This window comes from Alligator mississippiensis, chromosome 16 (assembly GCF_030867095.1).
Source record: "Alligator mississippiensis isolate rAllMis1 chromosome 16, rAllMis1, whole genome shotgun sequence".
Taxonomy (NCBI): domain Eukaryota; kingdom Metazoa; phylum Chordata; order Crocodylia; family Alligatoridae; genus Alligator; species Alligator mississippiensis.
The window spans coordinates 34550985-34578429 of record NC_081839.1 but is presented as its reverse complement, the minus strand read 5'-3'; the positions used below and the strand labels follow the sequence as shown (position 1 = coordinate 34578429).

Sequence of the window (27445 nt, the reverse complement as noted above, 5' to 3'; positions counted from 1 at the left end):
GTTTGCCAGGCAGGTCCCGAGAGGAAGGGCCCTGGAGAGGTGCTAAGTATGATCACTAGCTCATTATCACAGGTTTCAAGGAGGCTGGTTTTAGGGGCCCGAGTGTATAGGATCCTGGTTGTGAAGAGCAGGCTCTCATCTGCAGCTGCAGCTACCCTGGGTCTTCACTTTGCTCCAGGCCCGTGCAAGATTTACTAGACAGAATGAAAACTTCAGGGTGAGATGTGCAGCACACGAGGCCTGTATTTATTGCGTTTTATAACATCCTTGTTATTTTACAGGCTGTCCATGGGGGCCCGGGGCAGGGGGGCTGGGATAAATATATAAAAATCCAGGCATTTGCTTGCGAAGTGCTCAAGTGACAATCCAGAACATTTAGCATCAGATTTATTTTTCAGAAGCTGCATAATGAAAAATAAAATTGATTATCAAGTTAGGACTTCAGAACGAACCAGCCAGTCGATAAATTTAGGGTGCTGTCCTCTCGTCTCCCCTCCCCTGAAGCACTGAGAAACAGATTAATGAAAAATAAGATTCTCTTGGAAGATAAGTCACTTGGTTTTAGGAGTATTTCTGCCAGATGGATCGCTCTGGCTTTAGAACATAAATTTGCAATCACCCCTATTGATTCCCTAATGCTTTGGAGAAATATTGTTAAGATTGATTTTAACCTGGTTTCATGCATTTTTAAGGCCCTCGGACTGCTCGTTTCCCCTCCTCTCTTAATCAGATCATCCGATTAGGACCTGGCCGTGACCAGGCATTATAAATCGTGACCTTGTCGCTGGCTAGTCGGGTGCCGTCCCTCCCCCTCCGCCCGGCTCCAAGCGGCTCTGGTTGTGTGGTTGCGTTATTGCTTGGCCCCTTTCCTACCTGCAAGACACTCGGCCTGCTAGAAGCCGAAGTACAAGAGGGTTTTAGAAACTGGTCAAGCCAGTGGTTCTTGGTCCTGCGTGCGAGGCCCAGTCCCCAGGCTGCATCGCTTCTCCCCCGGCATCGTGGGCCCGGCTGAGTGTGGCATCCTGCGCGGTGCTGGTTGCATGCCACGTGCAAGGTGGTCTAAGCAGGGTTTTCCAGGGGCAGCCTGGAGACGTGCTAAGTATGACAAGTAGCTCACGCTTGGTTTTAAGCCCTGCTCCAGCCCAGACAGCTCCATTGGTTTCCTCGCTCCTGCAGGCCCCGAAGAAGGAGCTCCAGAACGGGGTGATCCGCGGCTACCAGATCGGCTACCGGGAGAACAGCCCTGGCAGCAACGGGCAGTACAGCATCGTGGAGATGAAGGCCACAGGCGACAGCGAGGTCTACACCCTGGACAACCTGAAGAAGTTCGCCCAGTATGGCGTGGTGGTGCAGGCATTCAACCGCGCCGGGACGGGGCCCTCCTCCAGCGAGATCAACGCCACCACGCTGGAGGACGGTAAGCACTTGTGCTGCCCTCGAGGGAGGCTAGCTGGGCTCCTAAACGGCCTGTGATCCCCCCCTGTCCCGTGGACAGAGGGAGCATGGCGAGGGGTCGCAGCCGGGCCAGGACTCAGATCTCTGGGCTCCTGCACTGTTGTGGGTAAGTCGTGGCCCCGGTTTCTGAGAGCCGGGCCCCACGTCACGGACGGTCCAACACTTCCTTCGCGTGTCTGCTGGGCACAAACGTTGCGTGTCAGCATTCGTGGGTGCCTGGGGCACTAGCGCTGCCGGGAGCTGGGCCACGGGACAGCAGCCCAGCACTGGCAGCCACTTGCCCCTGGCAGCACTGCTCCTGCCCCCAGAGGAGGTGCTGGTACCGCTCTCCCCCCAGCCTGCTCCCTCGGGGCATCGCGGCCCGGGAGTGCCCTGTGGTCAAACAGCCCCAGGCTCCAGCAACCCATACAGCAAATGGTGGAGACTGGAAAAGGCTGAGAAAGAAGTGCCACGAGGCCCCATTCTTCCCAACAGCCATGTGGCCAAGTGGCTGGTGATGAAGAGCTGGGATGGACGAGCACTCTTAGGATTAAGGTTTCCTCCAGCTCTCACGGGGCTGTGCGAGTGCTGGAGGCCTTGACCGTGGCCCCCGTGGTGCTGGGAGCTTGTGGTGCAAGCTGTGCCAGGAGGGATGTGGGACCGTGTCTCGTGGGAGCATCCACCCTCAGTCTGCACGAGTCCTCTGAGGATCGCAGACCTCCTGTGCCTGCTAGTCCATTTTCCTCGGGGGCAAGGAGAGCTGTGGCCACGATGCCAATGGGCAAGCTTCGGTGCTGGCGGCTGAGCTCGGCCAGGTTCCTTGGGTCGTCGCGGGGCAAGGCAGCTGCATCCTCACAGACAGCCCTGCTTTCACCCCTCTGCCCCAGCCACGTGAGCTGCATCACCTGCATCTCGGGCAGAGAAGCTGAGGTTGGCAAAGCCCCTGGAGCTGCAGGGAGCAGAGAGGTGGGATGTGCCCGGCTCCACTTGCCACTCTCTGCCTGCAGGCGAGACACGCGGGCCCCCAGCGCCGTGCCGGCTGCCCCGCCAGGCCCCGCACGGGCCCGAGCCCGGCCGTGCAGCTGAACGTGTCCGGAACCGGCGGCAGCAGCTGGAGGAGGCCCAGGCAGCGGGCCCCGGCAGCTGGCATCCCCGCTCGGCTCGGCGCGGGCGGCGTTCAGCGGGGAGCAATCAGGCGCGGCCTCAGAGCTGCTTTAAAAACAAAGGAAAAGTTTCGCGCCGCGTTTGCTCAGCAGTTTTTCATACTTAATTAAGGCTCTCGTTAGCCTGTCAGCACAGGATCGTTTCCTGGCTATATTAGCACTCCTCCCGGGCCATTCAAGGGCCCCCACTTTAGCAGTGGTGTCTTTTCCATAATGATATTACCTTCATTTTGTTCAACGGGTGAGCTATATTAGTTTATTACGCGCAGTCCCTAATTACGTGGTGCTTATATTTTTACACCTAAGTAATATGAAACAATCATCGTTTTCAAAGAGGATCGTTAGGGATGATGTATCATCATTTAAATGGTCATAAAAATTAGAGTTACCTCTTGTGGGGCAATGGGATCTAATTACCTTCCATCCTGCGAGCGCTCCTCTTCTCCCCCTCGCGCGGAGCGCAGCCTCTGCTCTCGGCCGTCTCGGCTCCGTGGCTTTGAGGAAGCTTTGAGCTTGCCCTCTGTTCTGCTTGCAAAGGGGGTTTTGTGGCCCGGCCTGGAGGGCCTGGCTCTGTGGCTGGGGGAAGAGGGGCAGGCGGCTGCTCCGGCTCCACCGGTGCGTCCAGCGTCCTGCACACCCTCAATCCCTTCCCAATGATTGCTATTGTTTGCAACTTAGGAGAGGTCCCAGCTGCCAGGCAGGGCTCTTGTTTGAGCGCCTGCCGTCCACTGGAGCCCCGGGAAAGCAGAGATGCTTTGATGTGTAGCTAAGGGCCCATGCTGGAGTATGAGCGTTGTCCCCTGAGGAGTCCCGGGTGACACGACAGCAGGAGTCTGGGAGTCAGGACGGGGCCCAGGAAGCCTGCGGCATGGGCTGCTTACATCTTTGCTGTACAGTCGCTTTGGCTGGAGTCATGCGGGAGCAGAAGGAGGCGGGGGTGGGAGAGGCAGGAGACCCTGAGAGCAGAGGGTCAGTGGTGGTCCCCAAGGCAATTAGCACTAAGCCACGCTGATACCCCACTTCCCCTGAGCTCCTTGTTGCCCCTTTGTGCCCTTGCTGTGTTCTGCGGCCTTGGCTTTCATGCATGCTGGGCATGGTCAGGATGAGGGCTTGTGCATGCCTCCCATCCGCGCCTGATGTTGGCCAGACGGTGCGGCGATGGTTTCGTGTGCTCTGTGCAAAACAGCAAACCCTGCAAAAGCCAAACGTGACCTCGGGCTTGGGTGGTCCCAGTGTTGGTGGAGCCGCATCTGCTGGCAGGGATGGGACGGGGGCTCTGGCAGTGCCTGCCCACCCCCCTGGCCTGCCCCGGTGCACTGGTCACCCCCGCGATGGGCACCCTGAGACGCTGGTGCTCCCTGGGGCACAGCTAGGGCAGGTTGGCCCTGGCAATAGATGCATGCAGACAGGAGGGAGGAGTGCAATGCTGCCTGGTCTCCCACTGATCTCTCTCTCTCTGCCCGTAGTTCCCAGCCAGCCCCCGGAGAACGTGAGGGCAATATCCATCACGTCTGACGTGGCCGTGATCTCGTGGTCCGAGCCCCCGCGCAGCACCCTAAACGGCGTGCTCAAGGGCTACCGAGTGATCTTCTGGTCTCTCTACATGGACGGAGGTGAGCAGCTCCTCTCTCTCTGGCTTCCCTTCCTCATCCTAACATTGCCCGAGTCTGCCTGTGACAGCGAGGGGCTGGGGCCCTTCCCGGCCTGCGCTGCGGTGCAGGCTGGAGCTGGGCCAGCCTCACGCCCGCAGCACCCGACCTGTTGATGGGAGTAGGGAGTCCCATCCTGCTGAGGCAGCCGGCTCTGCTCGCGAGCCCAGGTCCCGCGGGGAGGGTCCCAGGCTGGCTCGGGCATGGCGGTGATGACCCCGTGTCTCTGTAGAGTGGGGCGAGATGCAGAACATCACCACCACGCGGGAGCGCGTGGAGCTGCGGGGCATGGAGAAGTTCACCAACTACAGCGTGCAGGTGCTGGCGTACACGCAGGCCGGCGACGGCGTCCGCAGCAGCGTGCTCTACATCCAGACCAAGGAGGACAGTAAGTGGAGCCCTTGCTGAGCCCCGGTGCTGCCCTGACCCGGTGCGGCAGCACGGGGGCACATCACAGGGTGGCAAGGAGGAGGGCACTGGTGCAGCTTCAAGGTGCAGTGAGGCACTGAGGGTCAAGGGAGCGCATGCTGCAAGACTGGACTAATGCCAAGCAGATGGAGGTGGCCGGTGCCTTGCTCCCCGCTTGGCTGCTGGGCCCTGGGCAGCCTGGGTACCGCTGGGCAGCTACGTGCATCCCAGCCGCTGGCGGGCGCTGGGACCTGCTGCCTTTGCTGTGCCAGGAGCCTCCCATGCTCCTGCAATGGCATCGCGCCCAGAGATGCACCTGGATCGGGGCCGTGGGTCTCTGCAGCCATCCCTTCCCGAGGGGGCAGCACAGCCTGGGCCTGGTCTTCTCTGCACCGAGACTGGGCTGGAGCCGGTTACAGCTGCGTGGGTGCAGCCTTTCCCCCTCCCCTCCCTGCCCGGCCTGCTAAGATTACTGCCTCTAATGAGAATTAAGGGCTTCAGCCTTGAAAGGGAGTCGTTAGTAAGGAATGAGAGTGGTGGAGGGGCCTCCCAGCCACAGGATCAGGGCACTAGGACTGGCCACACATGTCCGCCCTTGCCTGAAACACGAGGGCAGAGGGAGGGGAGCAGGCCCTGACCCAGGCTCCCTCTCCTGCAGCCTGGGGCTGCCACATCCGCCTTCCCTGCCTGCGCTGCTGCAGGAGATGTCAGACATCCTGGCATCTGGCAGCATCTCTTAATAACCTCCCTGTAATGAGGGCTGTGCAGGGAAGCAATTAAGGTAACAGGCTCAGCCCGGAGCTGAGCACCGGGCTCTCAAGAGCAGTTGAACCGTGGGCCATGTTCGCCCGGGGCGCTCATGTGCAGGAAGACCTTGGCTGATGCCCCAGAGACCCTGCTCCCGGGAGCCTCTCAGAGGTGCCCCAGCAGCTGCCAAGCCCTCATGCCAGCTGAGCACGGTCCCTGGTGCTGGGACGTTGTCCTGGAGCAGGGCAGGGCAGAGGCGCTGTGGCTGCATGGTCCCAGGGGATGCCAGCCTTCACGGCTGGGTCAAGGAGGTCCCTTCCGGAGCGGCAGCATCTGTCTGCTCAGCTCGGCGGGCAGTGGCTGTGCTGCCTGGACACGGTGCCAAGGATCTCCGTGTGTCCCCAGACCACTGCAGGCTGCAATCTGTCAGGGGGTGTTTGGGCGAGCATATGTTCCTCTCCTGATTAGGCTGATAGAGCGCGTGCTAATCCAGGCGCCCAGCTCGGGAGAGCCAGCAGCAGAGCCCTGCTTGGCCTGGCAGGCAGTGGAGGTGACCCTGGCCACACGGCCAGGCAGAGGCAGGGGTGGGCTGCCTCCCCTGGTGCCAGGTGATGCCCAGACCCCTGCAGAGGCGGGTGCTGGAGCATGTTGCTGGGCTGGACTGAGCGGTCCAGGCCTGTGCTCCGGCCGCAGAGCTGCATGGTCCATTGGGCAGGGACTGGGCATTGCAGAGCGAGGCTCTGGTTGGGCTCTGCTTCCTCCCAGAGGATGCAGGATGTGGTCCTCAGCTCCACCGCCGTGGCCACTCGGTCTGGTGCATGCGCAGGGCTGCATCTGCCCAGCAGCCCTGGCTGAGCCCTGAAGCCTGGAGCTTTTTGTTTTACTCTGAAGCTTTTCCTGGACAATGCAAGGCAGAGACGCTTCCCTGCTCTCAGCTGCTGCCCCGTAGCCTTGGGCAGGTGCTCGCCAGGAGGTGGCAAGCCCAGCACCGAGTTGGGGCTCTGCCCTCTGCACCGTGCACCTCGGTCTCCCCGGTCCTGGCTTGCCAAGAGTAGGGGACTGTGGCTTCTGGAGTGCAGGGTTGGGGAGGAACCAGTGCCTCCAAATAAGCTAGGTGTGGGAGGCGCATCCGGCAGGATCAGCTGGCAACACATCCGTAGGTGACAGAGGCGGGTTGCTCGTGGGTCCGTGCGTGCTTTGCTCGGGACGGTGGATCCCCTGATGCCACCTCTCCCTCTCTCAGTTCCAGGCCCTCCCGCTGGCATCAAAGCCGTGCCCTCCTCTGCCAGCAGCGTGGTGGTGTCCTGGCTGCCCCCAACCAAGCCCAACGGCATCATCCGCAAGTACACCATCTTCTGCTCCAGCCCGGGCTCCGGCCAGCCGGTACGTACAGGGCCCAGGGGGTGGGCTGTGATGGGCGAACTCTTTTGGTGGCCATATAGACGGGTGAAGGGCATGTGGCCCCTCAGCTCTGAGCCCAGAGACCCTGCCCCTCCGACTGCCAACCGTGCTGGGCAGCCTCCCCTTGCAGAAGCCCCATAATCTCCCGGTCCCCCTGGTTAGTGGGTGACTATGTAGCTCGTTAACGAGCAGCAGAGGGGTCAAAAGAAACAGAGGAGTGAGCAAGCCACGAGATGGCCACGTCTTGCTCTTTGCCACCTCTCCGAGGTCGGTCTCTGGGCGGCTGCGCTGCACGGTGTGGAAACGTCCCAGGGAAAGCAGAGCAGCTCCATGCTGCATTGCTGAGCTTGGAGAGGCAGCGGGGTGGCCTGGCCCACGGGGGCTGGAGCACAGTTGTGCCTGCCTAGGGGGCTCTGGGCTTTTGCCCTGCATGCCCTATACGAGCTACAGCCCTGAGGAGGTTGGGCTGCTCCTACGTGGGGCCCGGCTTGGACATCTTGGCCTGGGCTCTCCTCCCACCTCTGCCGCTCCGTCTGCCCTTCTCTGGATCCCCCACTCCCGTGTCACTGGGGTTGCTCCTGCCCTTCCCCGGCTCTGCAGGATGCACTGTGGTCTCCTGCATGCCCTGTCCCTGCTCCGTGACAGCATGGGCTCCTCTCTGCTTGCAGCCCCTGCTTGCCCGAGCTCCGGGCCTCCCTGCGGCATTGCAAGCACGTGCCCTGCTTGGGCTCCAGCTGGTTCCCAGGCTGGGGCCAGGCCCTCCAGGCAGAAGCAGGTGCCGCTGCCTCCCTTTCCGTGGGACCAGAGACCTGCAGCCGAGAGCACAGCAGGGAGGTCACCTGGGCAGGAAGCGGGCAACAGTGCTGAGGCCGAGGGGCTGTGCACGCACGCATGTGCACGCATGCTGTGCACGCAGGCCATGATCCCACCTGCTGTGTGTCGCCTTCCGCCGGTTCTTCCACTGCCCCCTCCAGCCCCGGGCGCCTTGGAGGGGGAGCTGGGAGAAGTTTTCCTCACCAGCAGCTGCCCGAAAATGAAATCAAAATTAAGCTGGGTCCCACCCCCACCCCGGCGCCAGGGGAGAGGGTGATGGGAGGTCTGCGAGCGAGTGCGTATCAAAAGCTCCTTCTCAAATTCATTTCAATATCTGAGCCTCTGGTTTCCAGGGCAACATAATCTTTTCATCAAAGCAACTGGTAAAACCGCTGGGATCCGATATTGTTTTCTTGGCATCTTGTCAAAACTGTCATTTGGTTAAAAAATTATGTATGCCATATAATATTCATCTGCGTGTGGCTATACACAGGGTGCACTCGCATCCAACACAACACGCATACGCCGCATCGTGCATGCATGTGTGCCTGTGTGCATGCATGTCCACATGCACATGCATGTAAGTGTGTGCGTGTGTGTGTGTAAATACATAAAATGACCCGTCCCTCCCGCAGAGTGGAGGTTTAGTGCCGTAATCCCTCTCCCCTCTGTGCCTGGGAGATGCCAGACCCACGTGTCCCTGCTGAACAGGTGGCTCCAGGCTTTGCGGGCGCTGGGCTGCAGTGTCTCCGTGTCCTTGCCGTGGTGCTGTGGGGGGAGCACTGGGCCCTGAAAGTGCCTTCCAGCTCGCCTTGCTGCCAGGTCTCACCCCGCTGCAGTGAGTCTGGGCCAGTCCTGTGGTTCAGGTGGCCCCTGCTTCCCTTCCCGCCAGCCTGTGGCTTGGAAGAGGGCAGCCAGGGCCTGGCTGGGCACCGACTGCTGCTCTGGTTCACTCCACGTCCAATGCGTGGTCGTGCCTGGGCTGATGGGCTTTAGCATCCTGCAGAAGCAATGTCAAATCTCACCTGGCCTGAGTGCAGGGCAGCCGTCGGGGCCACCTGGGCATGCAGGGTGGCTCTGGGGGAACATGCAGGGCTCAGGGCACTTGGTGGTGGGGTGTGAGGGCACAGGGGCTGCGTGGCAGGCGGGGGGCTGCAGCCCCCCCGGGGCGGCGGGACCTGAGGCCTGGGGGCTCTGGCTGCAGCGTTGTGTTGCACGCTGCCCAGCCACTCGCCATCTGCTGTCAGCTGCAGAGCAAATTGCCGCGGCCTTCTCACCAGTCCAGCCCGGGCCTCGCTCGCTCGCTCGCTTGCTCAGCAGGAGGAACCACGGGGCCTCGGCTAGGGCTACGTGAGCGCGCGGGAGCAAATCACGCTGCCACCGCTGCCACCATCTGTTCCTGCAGCTCTGAACGGGCTCCCGTGGGAAATGACGACACCAGCCGGCTTGCGCTGGCACTAAGCGATGCCAGGAGCCAGGCGAGCTCTCGGGGGCCAGGGCCGGGCAAACTCCTGCAAATGCCAGGCTGCTCCAGGAGCAGTGTCCCCCGGCCAGGCCCTGGCTCTGGCTCTGGCTAACTGCTAAATGAAATCCATAGCCCTTTGGAAGGTGGGACTTGAAGCTGACCTTGAGCATGGGATGCTGACCGTAGCCGTCAAAGCTGTCCGAGGCCGGTTAGGCACCGATGTCCTATCTGCTCACAGCAGTGCGCTGGCAGCTCCCGGCAGCTGGGCAGAGCAGCCCAGGCTGGCCCTGGTCATTGCTGTGATAGGCAGGGGGTGCGGGTGCCTCCGGGAAGGGGCAGGAGAGCCCCGTGCCATGGGTTGGCCCTGCCCTGGGTAACCAGCCGCGCTGCCTCCCGCTCCTCACAGGCCCCCAGTGAGTACGAGACCAGCCCCGACCAGCTCTTCTACCGCATCGCCCACCTGAACCGCGGGCAGCAGTACCTGCTCTGGGTGGCGGCCGTCACCTCGGCGGGCCGCGGCAACATCAGCGAGAAGGTCACCATCGAGCCTGCGGGGAAAGGTACGGCAGGGCCCGGGTGCTCGCGAACGGGCAACACAGGAGAGGGGCTTGCAGCTTCTCGTGCTCAAAATCCACTGCCCATGTCCCTCTCCGGCCTCACGTCCCCTGGGAACCGGGTCCCTGGGTCAGTAATTGCGGCGAGCCCCTTTGCAGCCCCGGGGTGGCTGCTGGCAGGAGCCGCAGGTGCTGCTGGGCTGACCTGGCCTCCCCTGCAGCCCCTGCCAAGATCATCTCCTTCGGCGGCACCGTCACCACCCCCTGGATGAAGGACGTGAGGCTACCCTGCAACTCGGTCGGCGAGCCGGTGCCTGCCATCAAATGGACCAAGGACAGGTAGGACGGGTTCAGCGCCAGTCTCCCCAGGGGGGTCCTGCCTCGGAGGAGCTACTCTCGGCAGCGTGGGCTCTGTGGCTCCCCGGGCTATGTGCCCAAAGCCCCTGGGAGGCCTGGCTGGTGGCTGGGGTGTCGCACTCTGCCCCGTGGTTGGGAGGGAGCTGGTGCTGACGAGCCCCTGGGCTTCCTCCATGCTTGCAGCGAGGACTCTGCCATCCCGGTGACGGTGGACGGGCACCGCCTGATCCAAGCCAACGGCACGCTGGTCCTGCGCTCGGTGAAAGCAGAGGATTCTGGGTACTACACCTGCACCGCCACCAATACCTGGGGCTTTGACACCATCATCATCAACCTGCTGGTGCAAGGTAAAGGCCGTGCGGGGCAGCCAGGGTGGGCCCAGCCGGGCCTGCCTGTTTCAGCCGCAGCAGCCCTGGAAGGAACCGCGTGGCCGGGGGGTCCCAGCTGCCCGGCGGCCCATGGGGCGTCGCAGTGTCCCACTGCAGGCACATGCAGGTGTGGTGGTGCTCAGCCTGGGCACCTTCCCACCTGCCAGCCCACCAGGCCAGTGGTGTGTCCGTATGCCCTGCCATTGCCAGGGCTGGGCGGGTTAGCTGTGGGCACACGTCCGGTCGAAGGGGTGGAAGGAGAGTAACCCTTTAGCAGGGCAGGGGAGCGGTGCTGGTTCCAGTGTAAAATGCCTGCAGTGACCGTGCTGTCTCCCTGGCCTAGTGCCCCCGGACCAGCCCCGCTTGACCGTGTCTAAAACCTCCGCCTCATCCATCACGTTGGCCTGGATCCCAGGGGACAACGGTGGCAGCTCCATCCGAGGTAAGGCAGCGCCCAGCTGGGAGCAGGGAGCCCTTGAGGCTGGTCGGCCCGTGGGCGCTGGTGCTTTGGGCCGTGTGGATTGCCCTCTGGCAGGTGCCCACTGCGTGGGGCCATGCACTGCGGTGTCCATGCACAGCTCCAAAAGGAGAGTGCAGTGCAGTGGTTAAAGTAGGGCTTGATCTTGGGGCCTTGGCATCCTCCATCTCCAGCCAGGGGTGGAGGCTTCAAGTCACCATCCTGTGCTGCCAAAGCCTGCAGACAGCCTGTGGCAGCCCGTGCAGGCTGGTGCTAGGGCGGGCACGAGCAGCTGCCCCAATGCCCGTGACAGGCCGCCCCCCCCCGCCCTGCGGCCGCTCCCCTTCCCGCCGTGGGGTGACGTGACAGAGCTCCGGGAATTCCCGCGCCTCCCTACGAGGGATACGTGGGAACAGCTGCAGAATGGGGAGCGGGGAGGCGGACGGAGACCTTGCTTACAACTAATTAAAAGCATGAAAGTAATTACAAGCCAATCTCCCCAGCCGGCCGCCTTTCACTCCAACGGCCTCTGTTGATAAATTTGGTTATAATTGGATTAGGAATATTAAAAACACGCTGCATGTAAGGAAATAAGTAAGTCGGGGATGGTGTGTGATCCCAGCCCAGCAAGCACTGGGCTGGCAGCCCACTGGGGTCCTCTGTCTGCAGCGCCCCGGGTGGAGCTGCTCTGGGAACAGCGTCATAGCAGGCGATGGGCAGGGATGAGGCCGGGCATCCCTCTGGATGGACAGCCCCCACCCCAAGCTTGCACGCGACTGGGGGCTGCGACTGCAGGGAACCACTCGGTGCAGGGGTCACGGGTCATAGGCCGCATGCAGTCAGGCCCCGTGTCTGGACGCTGGGCTGGGATGTGGGGCATGTGAGCTGGGTGCACCTGGGTGCTGGTGGGGGGCTCATGCAGGGGGTCCAGGCACTGCCATCACCACCACACACAGGCGAAGCCTCTTGGCCTTCCCCTGGCCCCACTGGGGAGGGAGTCAGGGCAGAGGCAAATCTCCTGACTGCCACAGCTGAAGCCCGGACAGCCCCAGGAGGAGGAGCCCCTTGTTCCCAACCAGGGGCTGCACCACAGGGCCTTAGGCTTTACTCGTCCCGATGTCAAAGTGCTCCCTGCCAGGGCAGCAGTAACATGTTCTGCCCCTTGCACGTGGACCAACTGATCCAAAACATCTGGCTGGCTCCCAAGACCCAGTCCCCAAAGGCGCCCACAGACCAGTGACCGGTTGAGCCAGCAGCCACACGCACGGGGACGGGCGCTCACTTGGCAGCACGGGAAAGCCGAGCCTGTGACATACGTGTCTGTGCCATGCCCCGGCCAGGGCTCCCTGCTCTCCGCGGCTGGCAGATGCTTAGCACGGGTGGTAGGAGGTAGCAGCGTAGATAGCACAGGTAGCAGCATAGATGGTAGGAGGTCGCACTCGCACGTGCACGCACGCGCTGCCATCTCTCTTAAGGGCCATTGTGCAGTCTCATTTTTGTCTCTCAGGCTGAAGCGGGTCATTTAGGCTTGGAATAGCTGTCTGGTCTTTGCGCCTGGAGAATGCTAACGCAGGCCCTGTCTGCGCGGACGGACGGGCCGGCAGAGCTGTGCCTGCATCCAGTCTGTGCGGCTCTCCGTCCTCCAGATAGAAGTCACTCCCTTGGCCAGTTTGTCCTGGGGGACAGTCGGGGTGAAAGACGCAGTAAAGTGTGTGCATGTGTGTGCAGGCACATGTGTCGCACGGGGTGCCTGTGAAACGCTTGGCCAGCACATGCATGGAAAGGTGGCCTTTGAGCCTCGCTGGACTGGCTCGCGTGTTAGGGGCCTGGCGGGTGAGCCGCTGCGGGCGCAGGGTCCTGGGACCGCGAGGAGCGGTGCTCACCTGATCAAAACCTAACGACTGCGGCTGTGTCGCTGCACCCGCCTCTCCCCCGCCAAAGCCCGAAGAGCCATTTTAAGGCCTGCTGTTGACGGGAGTGTAACAGGTTTATTCATCTAGGACGCGGTGTGCTTCCTAATGCTCTTAATCATGTGAAAGGAGGCGGCATTCGGTGACAGAAGCAACTTCCGAGCAGGTTCCCCAGGGAGCTAGTTAATTCTGGCTTCCCTTTTATAGCCGCGCTCCAGTCAATCACGTCCTGCGCTCTCCGGGCCCTGATGTGAAGGCAGGTAACTGCAAAGTGCCGGCGATGGTACCAGGCAAGCTGGGCCGGGGAGCAAGATCAGGGGCTGGCGAGAGGCCTCTGGATGAGTGCTGCCCAACCCGGCGGGGTCCGGGGCAGGGGGCCAGGACTGTGTGACCCCGGGGTAGAGGCTGGGACCCAAAGGGGTTGTTAGGTACAAACACCGGGCGCGCAGCACGTCCCAGGCCATGTGCAAACCCCAGTGATGGTGCACGGGGGCATTGGCTGCTCTGCCCTTCTGCACGGGCAGCAGCAGGTGCCACGGCTGACTCGGAGCAGCCCTGAAGCGCGATAACCACTGCATGTGCATTGCCCGCTTCAGCTCTCCACCCCAGGGCTTCCCCTGCCCACCCCATTGCCATGCTGTTTGCCATCTGCCTTGGCCCCGTCCACTCCTGCTGGTCCCTCCGGCGGTAATGGCCCTGCTCCTCTCCGCAGGCTTCGTGCTGCAGTACTCGGTGGACAACAGCGAGGAGTGGAAGGACGTGTTCATCAGCTCCAGCGAGCGCTCCTTCAAGCTGGACAGCCTCAAGTGCGGCACATGGTACAAGGTGAAGCTGGCGGCCAAGAACAGCGTGGGCGCTGGGCGCATCAGCGAGATCATCGAGGCCAAGACGCATGGCAGAGGTAGTGCGGTCGCCGCGGAGGGCTTGGGGGCTCCAGCCACCTTCACTGCTTCCCGTGGCATGGGTGGACCAGAGGAGGGTCTGGCTGTTTCTGAGGGCAGGAGGGGTCAAGGATCTGAGCCAGGGCAGCCCATGATGCCATGTAGGGGCTTCCCCTGCTTCCCGGCTGAAGGAGGGTCTTCCAACATGCACCGTGCCCTCTGCACCTGGCAGGGCAGTGCCCCCGTCGCCTGCTCCCTGCCACTGCCCGGCCGCCGGCACAGCCTAGGGCTCTGCTCCATGCAGCGTGGCACCAGCTGCATTTCCCCTCCCGGCCTTGTCAGGAGCCCCTTTAAAATCGGGCAGTGGGTGTGCTGAGGAGCTCAGGGCAGAGGCAGTATTGCTGCTCGTGGCTGATAGCGCAAGCGAAGCATCTCCCCAGTGCGCCGGGGTGACCTGTGCAGCCGCGTGCTGCAGCTCCGCACCGCTCGCCCAAGCTGGACCTGCGCTTGTGGTCCGGGGGCTTCATCGCCTGGCCACAAGCATCCCCTGCCGCAGGGAGCGGAGCCGCAGCCCGAGGGGGCCCCTTGCTCTCCTCTCGCTCGCAGTGTCCAGCAGCCCCCGAGTCCCCACGCAGCCTGGATAGGCGGCACCGAGGGGTGGTGGCGGCTGCGGTGGGCTGCGAGGGGCTTGCTCTTTACTAGTGGCTGCGGGGAGGGGGCTTCCCCAACTCTGGAGGCCTGAGCCCCCGGCCCTGCCATAGCAGCTGCTTGCGGCGCTGGGGGCCGGGCCAGGCGGACCCCGTGAGAGCCTGACGGCACGCTGCCCCCACAGAGCCCTCCTTCAGCAAGGACCAGCACCTCTTCACCCACATCAACGCCACGCACGCCCGGCTGAACCTGCAGGGCTGGAGCAGCGGGGGCTGCCCCATCACCGCCATCGTCCTCGAGTACCGGCCCAAGGGCAACTGGGTCTGGCAGAGCCTCAGGACCAACAGCTCCGGCGAGGTCTTCCTGACCGAGCTGCGTGAGGCCACCTGGTACGAGCTGCGCATGAAGGCCTGCAACAGCGCCGGCTGCGGCAACGAGACCACCCAGTTCGCCACGCTGGACTATGACGGCAGTGAGTGCACGGGGCTGGCGGAGGGGCAAGGGGGCCGGGGATGGTGTCAGCAAGGGGCCTCAGCCGGTCCGCGCTCTCACTTTGGCCCTCCATGAGCCCACTGGTTCTGCGCTCGGCTCAGGCCGGGCAGGCACCCAGCCATAGGGCCTGGCCTCACTGCCCGTGTGTGTGCTCTGCCCAGGCACCATCCCCCCCATCAAGTCTGCCCAGGGGGAGGGAGATGATGTGAAGAAGCTTTTCACCATCGCCTGCCCCGTGATCCTGGCCACGCTCGGGGTGGCGCTGCTCTTCATCATCCGCAAGAAGAGGAAGGAGAAGCGCCTGAAGAGGCTGCGCGGTGAGCATGCACCCCACCGGTGCCGGGGGGCAGGGCCCAGCGTCCTCGGGCAGCGACCCCAGACGTGTCCTTGGGCAGTGCCTGACGTGTCCTCGGGCAGTGACCCCAGACGTGTGCAGGACTGGCCATTAGCATGTGGCCGGGGGCTGCCTGAGTCGGGCTTGCGGCTGGAGAGCATGCAGGGGACCGGGGCTTCCCGTCTGGGGAGGACAGGCTCCGTCCTGGGAGCAGAGAGGCCCAGCCCAGGCCAGCAGCTCGGGGACGGCTGCCGGGGGCAGGGAGCAGGTGTCACTGCCCAGCTGTGGGCAGGAGGCAGACACATGGCACGCCCAGCCCCGCTGCCCGTGTCCTGGAGGGGGCTTGGGAGGTCCCTGTGTTCACACCCAGTGTGCTGCCCCCTCCTCTCCCTCCCATTCCCGGCCCCTGCTGCAAAGACCGTGCGTCACTCTGAAAATGCGCCTTGTGTTTTGTGTTCACAGATGCCAAGAGCTTGGCAGAAATGCTGATCAGGTGGGTGGCAAAGCCCTGTGCGGGCTGGGGTGGGCTGTCCGGGCTCCCCTTGGACCCCGCTGTTGGCATTGCATGTGGGAGCAAAGCAAGAGGTGCCCCCATGGTGGGAGGGGGTTGCTACTGGCTGCCATTCTCCCTGGCACTGCCAGAGGCCCCTGTCACATCCCTTTGCAGTGACATGGGCTGGGAGGCCTGGTGCGGTGCAGCTACGGCTGCCTGGGTCCCCTCGCGGTCCCCGTGTGTGCCAGGCTGTGCCACGCTGGGCTGAGCCGGGCCTGACGGGGCGTCTGTTCCTGCAGCAAGAACAACCGGAGCTTCGATACGCCGGTGAAGGGGCCGCCGCAGGGGCCGCGACTGCACATCGACATCCCCCGCGTGCAGCTGCTCATCGAGGACAAGGAGGGCATCAAGCAGCTGGGTGAGCAGGGTGCCGGGCGGCCTGAGGCAGAGGATGGGGATGAGGAGTGCTCCCCTCCAGGACGGGGAGCCTGTCGCATCCTTTCCCTGGAGCTGGGAGCACAGGGCTCAGGCTGGGAGAAGAGCTTTGGAGGGCTGCTGCCCTGTGCACGGAGTCTGACACCCCGGTGCCGAGTGGAGCAGAGCTGGGGGCTCCTGGGAGGCCAGAGACGCTGGCGCCCTTGGTGCGGAGGCTCTGAGAGGGCAGCAAGGGCTCCCTGAGGTCAGAGCTCAAGCCCGGGCTCCTCCCTCCGCAGGGGACGATAAAGCGACCATCCCGGTGACGGACACAGAGTTCAGCCAGGCCGTGAACCCCCAGAGCTTTTGCACCGGGGTCTCACTGCACCACCCCGCTCTGATCCAGAACACCGGGCCCTTGATCGACATGTCAGACATCCGACCCGGCACCAGTAAGTGGGGCACCCAGGCCTGGCATGCTGCCCTTTGCCTCATGGCCCAGCACCGCCGCCTCGGTCCTGAGTCCCCCAGCCCCGGGGCCTTGCCGCCAGGTGCCCGGAGCACCCCGGGCTATTCCAACATTGCCCCGGGTTTGCACGGTTCTTCCAGGCAGGTCGAACAGGGCTCTCCCCGAGGAGCTCGCTGATTCAGTGAGGGCCTGCCCAGCCAGCAGACAAAGGTAGCAAGTGGGCAGAGAGGGGCTGAGGACTTAGAGGGCAGGGGGCTCCTTCAGAGGTGACGCAGTTATAATCCATTGTACAGTGACCGTGTCGGGCTGCAGTCACACCATGCACGCATCTCTGCGAGTTAGTCCGAGTGCTGCCCTGGCGCCGGGAATTTCCATGCCTGAGAAATTTCTCTAAGTCCCACCCAGGCACCATGTCAACCCTGTGCATGCCTGTGGGCGGTTGACCTGTAGCCTGTGCACCCGAAGGCAGGCACCAGGTCGTGCCCATGCGCTCCTGTGCCAGGGTGACCTGTTGTCCGGGGAGCTCAGCCCGGCTGCCACTCCCCCGTGCCTCAGCTGCAAAGGCAGTCACAGGAGAGTGGGTCTAAGGCTCGTGGCTCCACAGTTACTCGAGTCTTGTCTGTCCGGGGGGTTTGGAGGCTCCTTCTCCATGCCCTGGAGGTCTCCAGCCTGGGGAAGCAGGAGGTGGGGCGCTGCGTTGCACTAAATTTCCATGCCAGAGAGCAAATAGGCTTGACTTTGTGCTGGGACTTCCCTGCCTCAGATCCCGTGTCCAGGAAAAATGTGAAGTCTGCGCACAGCACCCGCAACAGGTACTCCAGCCAGTGGACCCTCACCAAGTGCCAGGCGTCCACCCCAGCGCGGACGCTCACCTCCGACTGGAGGACGGTGGGGTCCCAGCATGGCATCACCGTCACAGAGAGCGACAGCTATAGCGCTAGCCTGTCTCAGGATACAGGTGAGCCGGAGCCACAGAAGGTGATCAGCACTTGAGGCAAAGCCCAGCCACCCGGTGCACCTGAGAGACGCCGGGGCTGAAGCCATCCCCTCCCTCTCCTCTCCCAAGCCTTGCTCACTGCATTTCTGCTACCTGCCTCTGCCAGCCCTGCAGCTCCACCTGGGAAAGATGGGGACCGCGGGCACCATTTGCAACCCCCCTTGCCCTGCCTTGAGTGCAGGTTTTCTCCTAGCACCTGTCTTATTCCCTCCCTGAACATGTCCTGCCAGGACCCTGGCCAGGACTGGCCCAGTGCATCCTGCTGAACGAGCAGCTTTGCCTTGCCAGACAGGCGCCCGCTGGGGCTGGGCAGGGACCAGCATCTCCATCGCACGGGAGATCCCAGTCCCGAATCCCCTTCCATTCCGGATCCAAACCCAGGGCAGGTTTCAAAGCGTCCCAGGAAAGGAGCACGTGTTTCAGGCCAATCGCCACTGGATCCTGCTGATTTCAGTGACATGGTAGATGCACAATTCATGGTAGATGCATTTCCAGGCCGCGCATAGACAGCAATGATAATATCCAGCTAGACATGAACTAGGATGCCCCTTCGTCCTGCAAACCGCGGGAGGCTCTTTGGGCTGATCACGGGTGGTCTTGTGTACATCAAAATCCAAGCGTTTTTAAATGGGAAGGTCATCCCTGTACCGCAGCGCTCGGCTGCTTGCCCTGGCACGGCGTGTTTCTGAGGGAGGCTTAGCTGGGAAGAGCTGCATTCTGCAACAGCTCCGCTCTCGGGGCTTGCACCTCGGTGTGCCCCGGCTGCCCGCCACGCTGCACCTGAGTTCTGTCCCTGCTTTGCAGACAAGGGGCGGAACAGCATGGTGTCCACGGAGAGCGCCTCGTCCACCTACGAGGAGCTGGCGCGGGCCTACGAGCACGCCAAGCTGGAGGAGCAGCTGCAGCACGCCAAGTTTGAGATCACCGAGTGCTTCATCTCCGACAGCTCCTCCGACCAGATGACCACGGGCACCAACGAGAACGCAGACAGCATGACGTCCATGAGCACCCCCTCCGAGCCCGGCATCTGCCGCTTCACCGCCTCCCCTCCCAAGCCGCAGGACAGCGACAGGGGCAAGAACGTGGCGGTGCCCATCCCACACAGGGCTAACAAGAGTGAGTATCCTTGCATGGGTCCGGGGCTGTCACGGTCCGCGGCAGAACACCATCTGCATTTGCTGTGCTGGTTTTCGGTCCCAGCCAGAGCAAGCGGTGGAGCTTGGAGCCCTGGCTCTCCCCGTGCTCCGGAGGGGAGAGAGGAGGAGGGGGACCTTTAGGACAGGGTCAGCCCCCGCGGTCGTGTACCCTACAAAGAAGTGCTTATGTGAGCACATCTTGCACTTTGTTCCTCACAACCCTGGGCACGTGCACACATCCTGCCATGCAGCCGGGAGCTCTTAGACCCCTTGGAGTCATTGCACAGTCAATGCTTGCTCCGTGCCTTGCCCCCGCCTGGCCCCTTTCCTCCATGTCTGCCCACTTCCAGCATCACAGCTGTCATGCTGGGGCGGGACCTGGCAGGTCGCTGATCTGCAGCATCCTAACACAGCTGCATTTCTCTGCCCTCCCTGTTTGACTTGCACCCAGCCTGAGTCTCAGAAATCATGGCCAGGAGCAGCACCCAGGCCTGCCCAGGAGCAGGAGGACCTGCTGGGAGGCAGGGCCCAGAGTTCAGTCCTGCATGTGCTGCCACGGAGGAGTCCCTCTCCGTGGCACTTCCCGGGCACTCTGCAGATGTGTAACGCCACGGCCATGAGCCGCAGAGACCTGCAGAACCGCGCCCCAGAAAAGCAAACTGTTTTGCTTGGCTAATTCGAGAGTGATGACACAGTAATGAGTAACCATCCGGGGGGAGATGAATCACTCCGGCTGGCTCGGAGGATGAACTTCCTGCTGGGGAGATATATGAGGATGTCAGAGGAAACCCCGGTAATGAGGGCTGGGGAAGCATACCCCTGGGAGCAGCCCTGCACTCGTGCCAGCATGGGGCTGCGCTGAATGGCCCTGCCACGGCTCCCGATCTGACCTCCAGTTCATGGGGCTACTGGGAGCGTGCTCGCGTGACACCTGCTGTAGGACCGACGTGGCTCAGCTGGCTTGCGGCTGACCCGCAGTGGCGAGCACCACCTGTGCAGCCCTGGGCTGTGCTGCCGCCCGGCTCCCAGGACAGGTGCCTTCAGGTCCCCAGTGCAGAGGGTCCAGGAGGGGAGGTGGTATCATGCCACCATTGCTCCAGCTTTGGTGTTTCCATCCTCAGGCGCAGATGCTCCCCTCTGCTTTGGGACCCGCCGTCCCAGGGAGGAAGGAGGCGGAGAGGCGCCGTGCTGCCTTTGCAGGGACGCTCTGCTAGCACACGGCTTGCCTTTGCCTCCATCCCTCGCAGCGCTGGGGAGAGGCTGGAACAGAACGACCCTCTCCCCTCGCTCATGGGCTGCACGTGGCAAGGGGGCAAATGACCCTTCCCGTAACCAAACCGCGACCCCTGCTCTCCCCGCTCCCTTAGCCATTGCATGCAGTAGAGGCAGGGGCCTAATCCTGCCTCGCCAACTCCCTGCGTGCCCCGCCAGAGCAGGGCAGCGTCTCCTTGCACGGGCTGGTAACGTGGGGCGCTGCAGGAGACGTTCCTGAACAAATCCACGTACCGAAGGCTCCGCAGACACTCTGACAGCTGCTGCCACTATGCACACGTGGGGCTGTCCCCAGGGTCCAGCGATGAAGGCTGAAGATAACCCTTCTTGCGGCCCATCATTGCCTTGCAGCCGGCCCTCTCCCTCCCTTCCTGGGCAGGGAGAGGGGCCAGATGAGCCATATGCTGGGTATTTCTTCTTGTTTCTGGCGCGGGCTCTTTATTCATCTTCAGAGAGACCAGCATCAAATAGCAGCATGTGCAGAGAACGGGGCTCTGCCTGCTCTTAACCTGACGAGGGAGGAACAAAGGCAGAGCAGGTTCCTGCGTGGAAAGTGGAGCGACGCGCCGCTCCGGCAGTGCAGAGAGCGGGCAGCTGCGGGGGGCCACGGCCAGACAGGAGCGGGCACTCTGGCCGCGGCTCCTAGCCGACGGGCCCGGGCGCTCACCCGTGTGTTTGTTCTCTGCAGGCGACTACTGCAACCTCCCCTTGTACGTGAAGTCGGAAGCGTTCTTCCGCAAGCCCGACATCCACGACCCGTGTCCGGTGGTGCCGCCCAGGGAAGCCTCCATCCGAAACTTGGCCAGGGCCTACCACACGCAAGCCAGGCACCTGACGCTAGAGCCAGGCAGCAAGCCCTTGGGTCTGCCGCACCCGGGCTCCTCCACAACCACCTTACCTCAACGAACTCTCACCATGCCGGGCTCGGCAAACGCCCCCTCGGCCCCCGCGCCCGCCACCGCCACTGCCGCCACCGCCGCTGCTTCTGCTCCCACCGCCACCGCCGCTGACTCCACGCCTGCCCCCAGCGCTGAGCCCCGTCTGTCCACGCACACCAAAATGGGAGGCTCTAGAGACTCGTTATTAGAAATGAGCACGTCCGGCATAGGAAGGTCTCAAAAACAAGGGGCCGGAGCCTACTCCAAATCCTACACGCTGGTGTAGGAGACGGGGAACGAACCAACAAACTCTGCCGGTTCCCTGCGTTATTTATATTGAAATACAAACAAACTCTTGTACATTGATGAACTCTTTTGTATAAATGAAGCTATTTTCTTCTTCTCCAAAACTGAAAAAGAAGCCAGGGCACAAAGAATTTGATGTTACAGATTTAAAAGAAAATATATATGTGAGCATATATATATATTTCACATCATTTTGAAAGGGGCACAACAAAGAGAGACTCAGCGATTTCGTTTCTTTTTTTTTTCTTCCCTGATAATTGTCGGTGGTTTTGACAAAGCAATTCTCGAAGACGTTGCATGCTATTTTACTGTTCTGAAAACAACAGGAGTTGCTTCAATTTGCAAATGCTTATGTGTTAATACCTTTTTCTATGAAAAAACCCAGCGCCGTGTGCAATAAAGGTTATGTTTATATGTTGGAGTCTTCACTTGGACGCAGGCTGCAGGACTGCCCTAGAAGTGATCCCGAGAGGGGCAAGGAAGGGGGAAACCAGTGGTGAAAGTAGCTCTAAAAGTGGTTGGCACGATTGGCACGCCTGCCTGTGTGTGCCTGCCCAGACGAGCGTGGCGGTAAGTTTTAGGCTGCAGGGAAGGAAGGGGGTGAAGTAGGGAAAGAGGGTGCCCAGAACAATATTACATGCGGGGCACGTGCTTCTGCTCCTGCCTTTCGTCGTGCTGGCCCTGCTGGCTGCACACCTGTCGCAGCGACTGTGCACACGGGGTCTCCCCCCACCGCTGCCTGCGGGCTGCAGCCCTGCAGAGACTCCAAACTGGCCAGGAAATCGGGGAGGCCGGAGCCCGCTGGGAGGTGCGAGAAGGCTTGGCAGCTTGGCAAGAGGATCCCCGTCCCGGAAGGGAAGTGCCAGGGGAGCAGGCTCCGGTTGCAGAGTCCCCGGCAAGAACGGGACCAGGGCTGTCGGCTCTCCGCGCGGAGCATGCTGCTCCGGGCTTCTCTGGCCCCTTGAGCTGATAGAGCTGGCCGCGGCTGTGTGCCGGGCCCCTTGCTCTCCTCAGTCAGGGCACTGGCTTTCAAACCCTTCACCCTGTCTACAGAGAGTGGAGGGGGTGATGGGATGTTACAGAGGTGAAACAGCAAACTCAACCCCTGCTGCTTGCCATGGCGGAGTCGATGCCACCATGTCCCAGCCAAGCAGCAGCTTGCTCGTTTGCTTGATTTAAAAACAAAACCCTAATCTGAAGTGAATTGAGAGGCATTTTCTACATAAACCGGCCTTATGGCTTCCAGTGATTTTTGAGTCCTTATGGAGAATCCAACCTTTTAACGTGCAATTTTGTTCTGAAACAGAGATTGGGATTGAACTATTTAGCATCAAGGCAAGAGATTACTCTTCCCGAGATCCATCCAGTAATGCTGAACGCTGCTTCTGCAGCATTTGTTGCACGAAAGCCCAGATTGAATTTCTGGGGCTCTCCTGCATTTAGAGGCTGCTGGCTTCTCTGAACTGGGAGACGAGAGAAAGGACCCATGCACGGCACAGGGGTAGGCTTTCTGTGCCGTGTTTCGGGTTGGTTTAATAGGACACCTGAAATCTGAGCAGAACGCTTCGTTTTATAACAAATCCTGTTAAACGTAACTCTGCTTTTCAGAGAAGCCGTGCCCTAGGGAAGGGACCAGACAAGGCTGTGACAGCGCTCAGCTGTAGCATGTGATATGTGCACAGATTTTGCAGGCAGAGTTGACAGGGCTGATGGTAACAGGCCCCCACAGATGTCATTAAGCCCCAGTCAGTCGGGCCTCTCTGGCTTGGCTGGGAGATGCACGTGCTTGTCCTAGGAGTCGGGGGGAAGGCTGTGATCTTCGGGGAGAGGGAGGTGGGGCTGGAGCCCCTCCACAGGCGTCCACAGGCTCTCGGCCTCCGAGTCTGCAAGTGTTAAAGGAGTGAGTGAGTAGTGCCACCAGGAGCTCTGCTCGAGAAGGGCCAGGGGGGCAGACAGGAATGAGGAGCTAGGCTGAAATGTCACTGGGAGCCTGGAAACAGCCAGACCCTGGGGCAGCTGCAAGGGGGACTCCCGTCCTCCCTATGCATCCCCCCAGGAAGGGGCACAGCAGTTCTCAGTGATGGTGCCCAGAGCATTCCCCTCTCCGCTTCCGCCTCCCTCTGACCGTGGGCTCGGACACGCCTGTGGGGCAGAACCTCAGCCCTCCGTCCTACACATCGGGGAGCGCCGGGAGCCAGGCGGATGGGAAGGTATGTGTCAAAGCTGCAAGCAACTGCATTTAAGGTGGAGATGGTGCAGCCTGCCCTGGGAGAGCTCTCCTAGACGCTGCAGAGTACCGCCTGGATGGGCTGGGACTGGTGAAACCCAGGAGGAGAGCATCTGCCCTGCAAGCCTGCCCCCTTCGTGGCATGGCTGTGCCGGGTGTTCCTGGAACGAGGTAGGTGTCAGCTCTCCTTGTGCTTGCTCTAGGTCTGGTGCATGCGCGAAGATCTCCACCCCGAAGGTCTGCAGGAGGCTGGTGGCTTGGAGCTCCCCAACATTAACTGTGCCTGGTGCAGCGCGGGAATATGCTGCTTCTACCACTGCGGCTTTCACCACCTGGTGGGAGCTTCACTGATCATGACTGATACAAAGACCGAGGAATTGATGGTAAGATGATGTAGCTGCTTCTTTCGGACCCTGCTGCTGTCTCCATGGAGGGACCCTTCCTGTGACCTGGCTACTGCGATCCTGCTGCCTCTCTCCCCTGCACTGGCACAGAGAACAGGTAGGGATTTCTGTAACAGAGAGGGTGGAATTGGCATCCATTCCTCTCCGGGGCTGGGCGTCCTGCAAGTGTTACACCCTCATACAAGGAGGGGTCTTGTTCTGGTTTCTGCAGGTCCCAGGAACGGGAAGGGCCTGCATCTATGGGGGGCCCAGCACAATGCTCTTGACCAGAGGTGGGCAAAATACGGTCTGTGGGCTGGACCCGGCCCACCAGGGCCCCTAAAAAATGGAGAAAATTAATATTCATCTGCTCCTGGCTGCCTGTCGAAGACGACGCTAGCCACAGGCAGCAGGACCAGAGGCCTGGGCTCAGGGTCCCAGCGCTCCCCTGCTCTGCCACAGACTCCCTGTGTACCCTTGGGCAAGACACTTAGTTGCTCCGTGCCTCGGTTGCCATTGACCCCGCAGCGATGCTGGCCCCCCAGGAACACTCAGAATAAAGGCACTAGAGGCCCTCACGGCTCTGATACGTCGGTGAGCAGGGGTGAGGAGCTGGCAGAGCGGCATGGGAAGCGTCCGGGCTGTTCTCCCAGGGCCAGGCCGCCCGGCTCTGCACGCTCCTCGCTCCAGGGACCCAGCGCGGCTAACGGGCACGGCCTTTCTCCACCTCGCAGCTCGGCACCAACCTGTTCCACAAGGAGCCGCTGCCCTACCTCGCGTACCAGCCCCTGCCCTGGCAGGTCCAGTGCGTGACGCAGAACCGCCGAGCCAGCCGGGAGGGCGAGGTACGTGCGGGGCTCTGGCCGGGGCGTTCAGGGGGTGGAGGGTGCCGGGGACCTGGCCGTGGCAGGGGGCAGGGTGCGCGCAGCCCTCCAGGCCTGCACAGAGCGGCTCGGTGCCAGCACGCCGCGTGGGGCGACCGGCAGCCTCGTCCCCAGCTGTGCCACCGAGCTGCCGGGTGACCGGAGGCGTCCAGGTTTCCCTCTCCCCTCCCAGCCCCAGTCTCTTGTGTCTGCTCAGCGCCTGGGGCAGGGGCTTCCTGGCACGGGGGCTCTGCGCAGCGTGTAGCCCTACGGCACCCTGCTCTGCCTGGGGGTGCTAGGCACACGCCTGTCCATTCGAGCACAGAAAACACCTGAGCCCAGCGCTACCGGTGGATTATTTCTGTCCGTGGCTACCAGCGCCCGCACGTCCGGTGCCAACGAAGCCCTTCTCTGCGAGCTTGCCCAAGTCAAGCGGTCCCCAAAAAGGCCATGCGCTTGATCCAAGGGGCGCTCCGGGGCTGCAGGCTCAGTGGTGGGGGGCACTTGCCGGGGTTTTTAGGAGCTCGGGGGAACCTCCTGGCTTGAACCGGGACGAGCTGCCGGACTGGCAAGGGGCAAGTCGGATGTTCAGTAGGAAAACTGCACATTTCTTAACCGCGCGATCCCTTCAGAACAGCCCGGGGCCGAGAGCAGAGGCACAGGGGGCTGGTGCTGACGGGGCACCGGGCAAGAGAAACGTTTTCCTTCAATGCACTTAAAGCGGCTTTTCCTGGGGGGGATCTCACGCGGTGCTTGGATCTCAGGCGTCACAGCATCGGTGCTGCTGCATGACAGCAAGACGAAGCGGATAAACTTAGTCTCCTTGTCCCGGTGATTTACGCCGGAAAGCCCAGCAGTGCAGTTAGGCCGTACGCGTGTACTGTCCTGAGGAGCTGGGGAAACAGAGACACAGGTGGTGTACAAAGGCTCGTATCTATACTTGTGCCCACCCCGTAGTGTTAAGATGCTGAATTAATCCAACCGTTACGGGTACGGTCACTTTGTGAAGACAACTGTAGGTGTCTCTAGGATCCCAGAGGGTTTTGACACGACTCCAAGAGCAAAACGCTCTCAAAACCAGGCCTGCGCTTTGCTAGAGCTTCAGAGCTGGCCTCAAAGTGCCCGTCCTCCCTCGAACTGAGCCCTTTCATGCTTTCTTCCTTCCAGAGACGTGGGAGCTCCCGAAATGACAGCATCTGCTCGCTCCCCGAGAGGAAAGGTGAGCGCGCAGCGTCCCCCGTGCTGCCCGGGGGGTTGGGGACTGCCTGGGAGGCCGGCTGCTAGAGCCATGCCGCGGGGCTGGCAGGCAGGCAGGCAGGCAGGATTGCAGCCCAGCGCCTGCCCTCAGCAGGCTTTACACTCAGCTGCACTTTTCAGTCAAGATGCCGGGATGCCCCTGCTAAAAGCAAAAGCCCTTCCTAGCCCCGCTGGCCTGTGGTCTAGCCTCAGCCTGGCACAAACCACCTTGGCGCTCCCTTCCTCCTCCTGACCCTGTGCTGCCTCTAATGAAGTGGAGCGCTCGGCAGATAGGATTTGTCCACTTCTGTTCTCAGCAGGGCCGGGCCAGTAAGTGGCTCAGGCGGACAAAGCGCCTCGCCCCGCGGCGCAGGACAGGCACAGCTGCTTCGGCCTGTGCTGTCGGGGAGGGAGGGAGGGAGGGAGGGGGCGAGGCTGTGGCTGTCCCAGGACCCCCGGCTGAGGCTCACGGCTCTGCCCTCCTCCCCACAGGTACCCCCGCGCCCGAGTGGAGCCGCGAGAGCCCGGCGCTGTACACCCCGACGGAGCGAGCGGCGGTGACGATCCAGACGCGCTTCAGGCAATACAAGCAGCAGGAGCCGAAGTCGCTGTAGCTGCGCCCAACCCGGGCAGCCTGGCACAGGGGAGGAGGGGGGCCTGTCCCAGGCTGAGCCACGTCCCCCCGGCCCCCGCTGTCCCCAGCCCTAGCTGCACCTGGCTGCGGCATCGTGGTACACCTGGCCTCAGTCTGCGGGGCACCGCGTCACCCAGGCACCGCACCCCAGCCCCTCCAAACACCCCTGCGGTCCACGCAGGCTGGGAAGCTATTTGCTCGCCAAAGCACCGCCAGCCCCTGCCACTGACAGCTGGGCACCGAGCGCTGCTGTCTGGGGCGGCAGGTGCAGGCTGCATCGGGCAGTCCAGTTGCGAACAGGCCTTGCGCCCCTTTATAGGGCCTGGGTAACCAGCACCATGCCCGGTGCAGCCGGTTACTTGGCACCAACCGTCTGACACTGTTAACGTGGGTGTTTATCCCCGGGCTCTTCCGTGCCCGCAGCCATTGCTGGCGGGGGGACTCCCTTGACCCTTGATTGCCTACAGGTGTCCAAGCTGGGGACTGGCAGGAGCGTGCACGACTTCTCTCCCATTGTGTACGTGGCCCGGGCACCTCCGGAGCAGAGCTCGTGCAAGCCTGCTGCTGCTAGTGTGCTGTGCTGCGGAGGTGCCCCGGAGCAGGCGGGCTGGGGCTCCACGTGTCTTAGTGTTAAATGCATGTCGTCGTTGGTGCGCACAGTCGCCACGTACTGCCCACGCGTCAAGGCGGGTGAAACGCTCGGCCCTGACAGCTCGGCAGATGCGGCCTGAAGGCTGGCAGGAAGCCCTCTGCCCACCGTGGCAGGCAGTGCTGGGCCGCCATGTGCTGGGGCCCTGTCGTGGGATGCCCCTCGAGCGGAGAGCCGGCTGCCTCTACAATGCTGGGAAGAGAAGCTGGCGCCAAGGCCGGGCCGCCTGACAGGCCGGCGAGGCGCTGTGTTAGCTGTGGGCGTGAGCTCTGTACTAGCCGCACTTGTACATAAAGCAGTGTTCATCTGGTCTGCTGTCTCTATTTCACGCCGCAACCCAGCACACGCTGGTGCCACGCCAATGCACGGGCTGAGAGGAGACTTGTGCTGCGGGGAGGGCTCACGTG

General features: G+C 62.1%; 1 protein-coding gene across 3 annotated transcripts in view; it reads left to right on the top strand.

Moving 5' to 3' along the window:
• DSCAML1 (DS cell adhesion molecule like 1) overlaps positions 1 to 21460 on the top strand; it is a 151131-nt gene extending 129671 nt beyond the window's left edge. For all 3 annotated transcript variants that reach the window (XM_059719527.1, XM_059719526.1, XM_019490879.1), the window contains 17 exons: positions 1177 to 1417; positions 4064 to 4210; positions 4479 to 4634; positions 6645 to 6784; positions 9487 to 9640; positions 9856 to 9973; positions 10175 to 10338; positions 10703 to 10801; positions 13439 to 13627; positions 14440 to 14727; positions 14909 to 15064; positions 15544 to 15574; positions 15874 to 15992; positions 16288 to 16440; positions 17221 to 17415; positions 18259 to 18570; positions 20551 to 21460. In XM_059719527.1, the coding sequence (XP_059575510.1) occupies positions 1177 to 1417; positions 4064 to 4210; positions 4479 to 4634; positions 6645 to 6784; positions 9487 to 9640; positions 9856 to 9973; positions 10175 to 10338; positions 10703 to 10801; positions 13439 to 13627; positions 14440 to 14727; positions 14909 to 15064; positions 15544 to 15574; positions 15874 to 15992; positions 16288 to 16440; positions 17221 to 17415; positions 18259 to 18570; positions 20551 to 21026 (3138 nt within the window). In that variant the 3' untranslated portion in view covers positions 21027 to 21460. The remainder of the gene's footprint in view (positions 1 to 1176; positions 1418 to 4063; positions 4211 to 4478; positions 4635 to 6644; positions 6785 to 9486; positions 9641 to 9855; positions 9974 to 10174; positions 10339 to 10702; positions 10802 to 13438; positions 13628 to 14439; positions 14728 to 14908; positions 15065 to 15543; positions 15575 to 15873; positions 15993 to 16287; positions 16441 to 17220; positions 17416 to 18258; positions 18571 to 20550) is intronic.
• The last annotated feature ends 5985 nt before the right edge of the window (positions 21461 to 27445 follow it).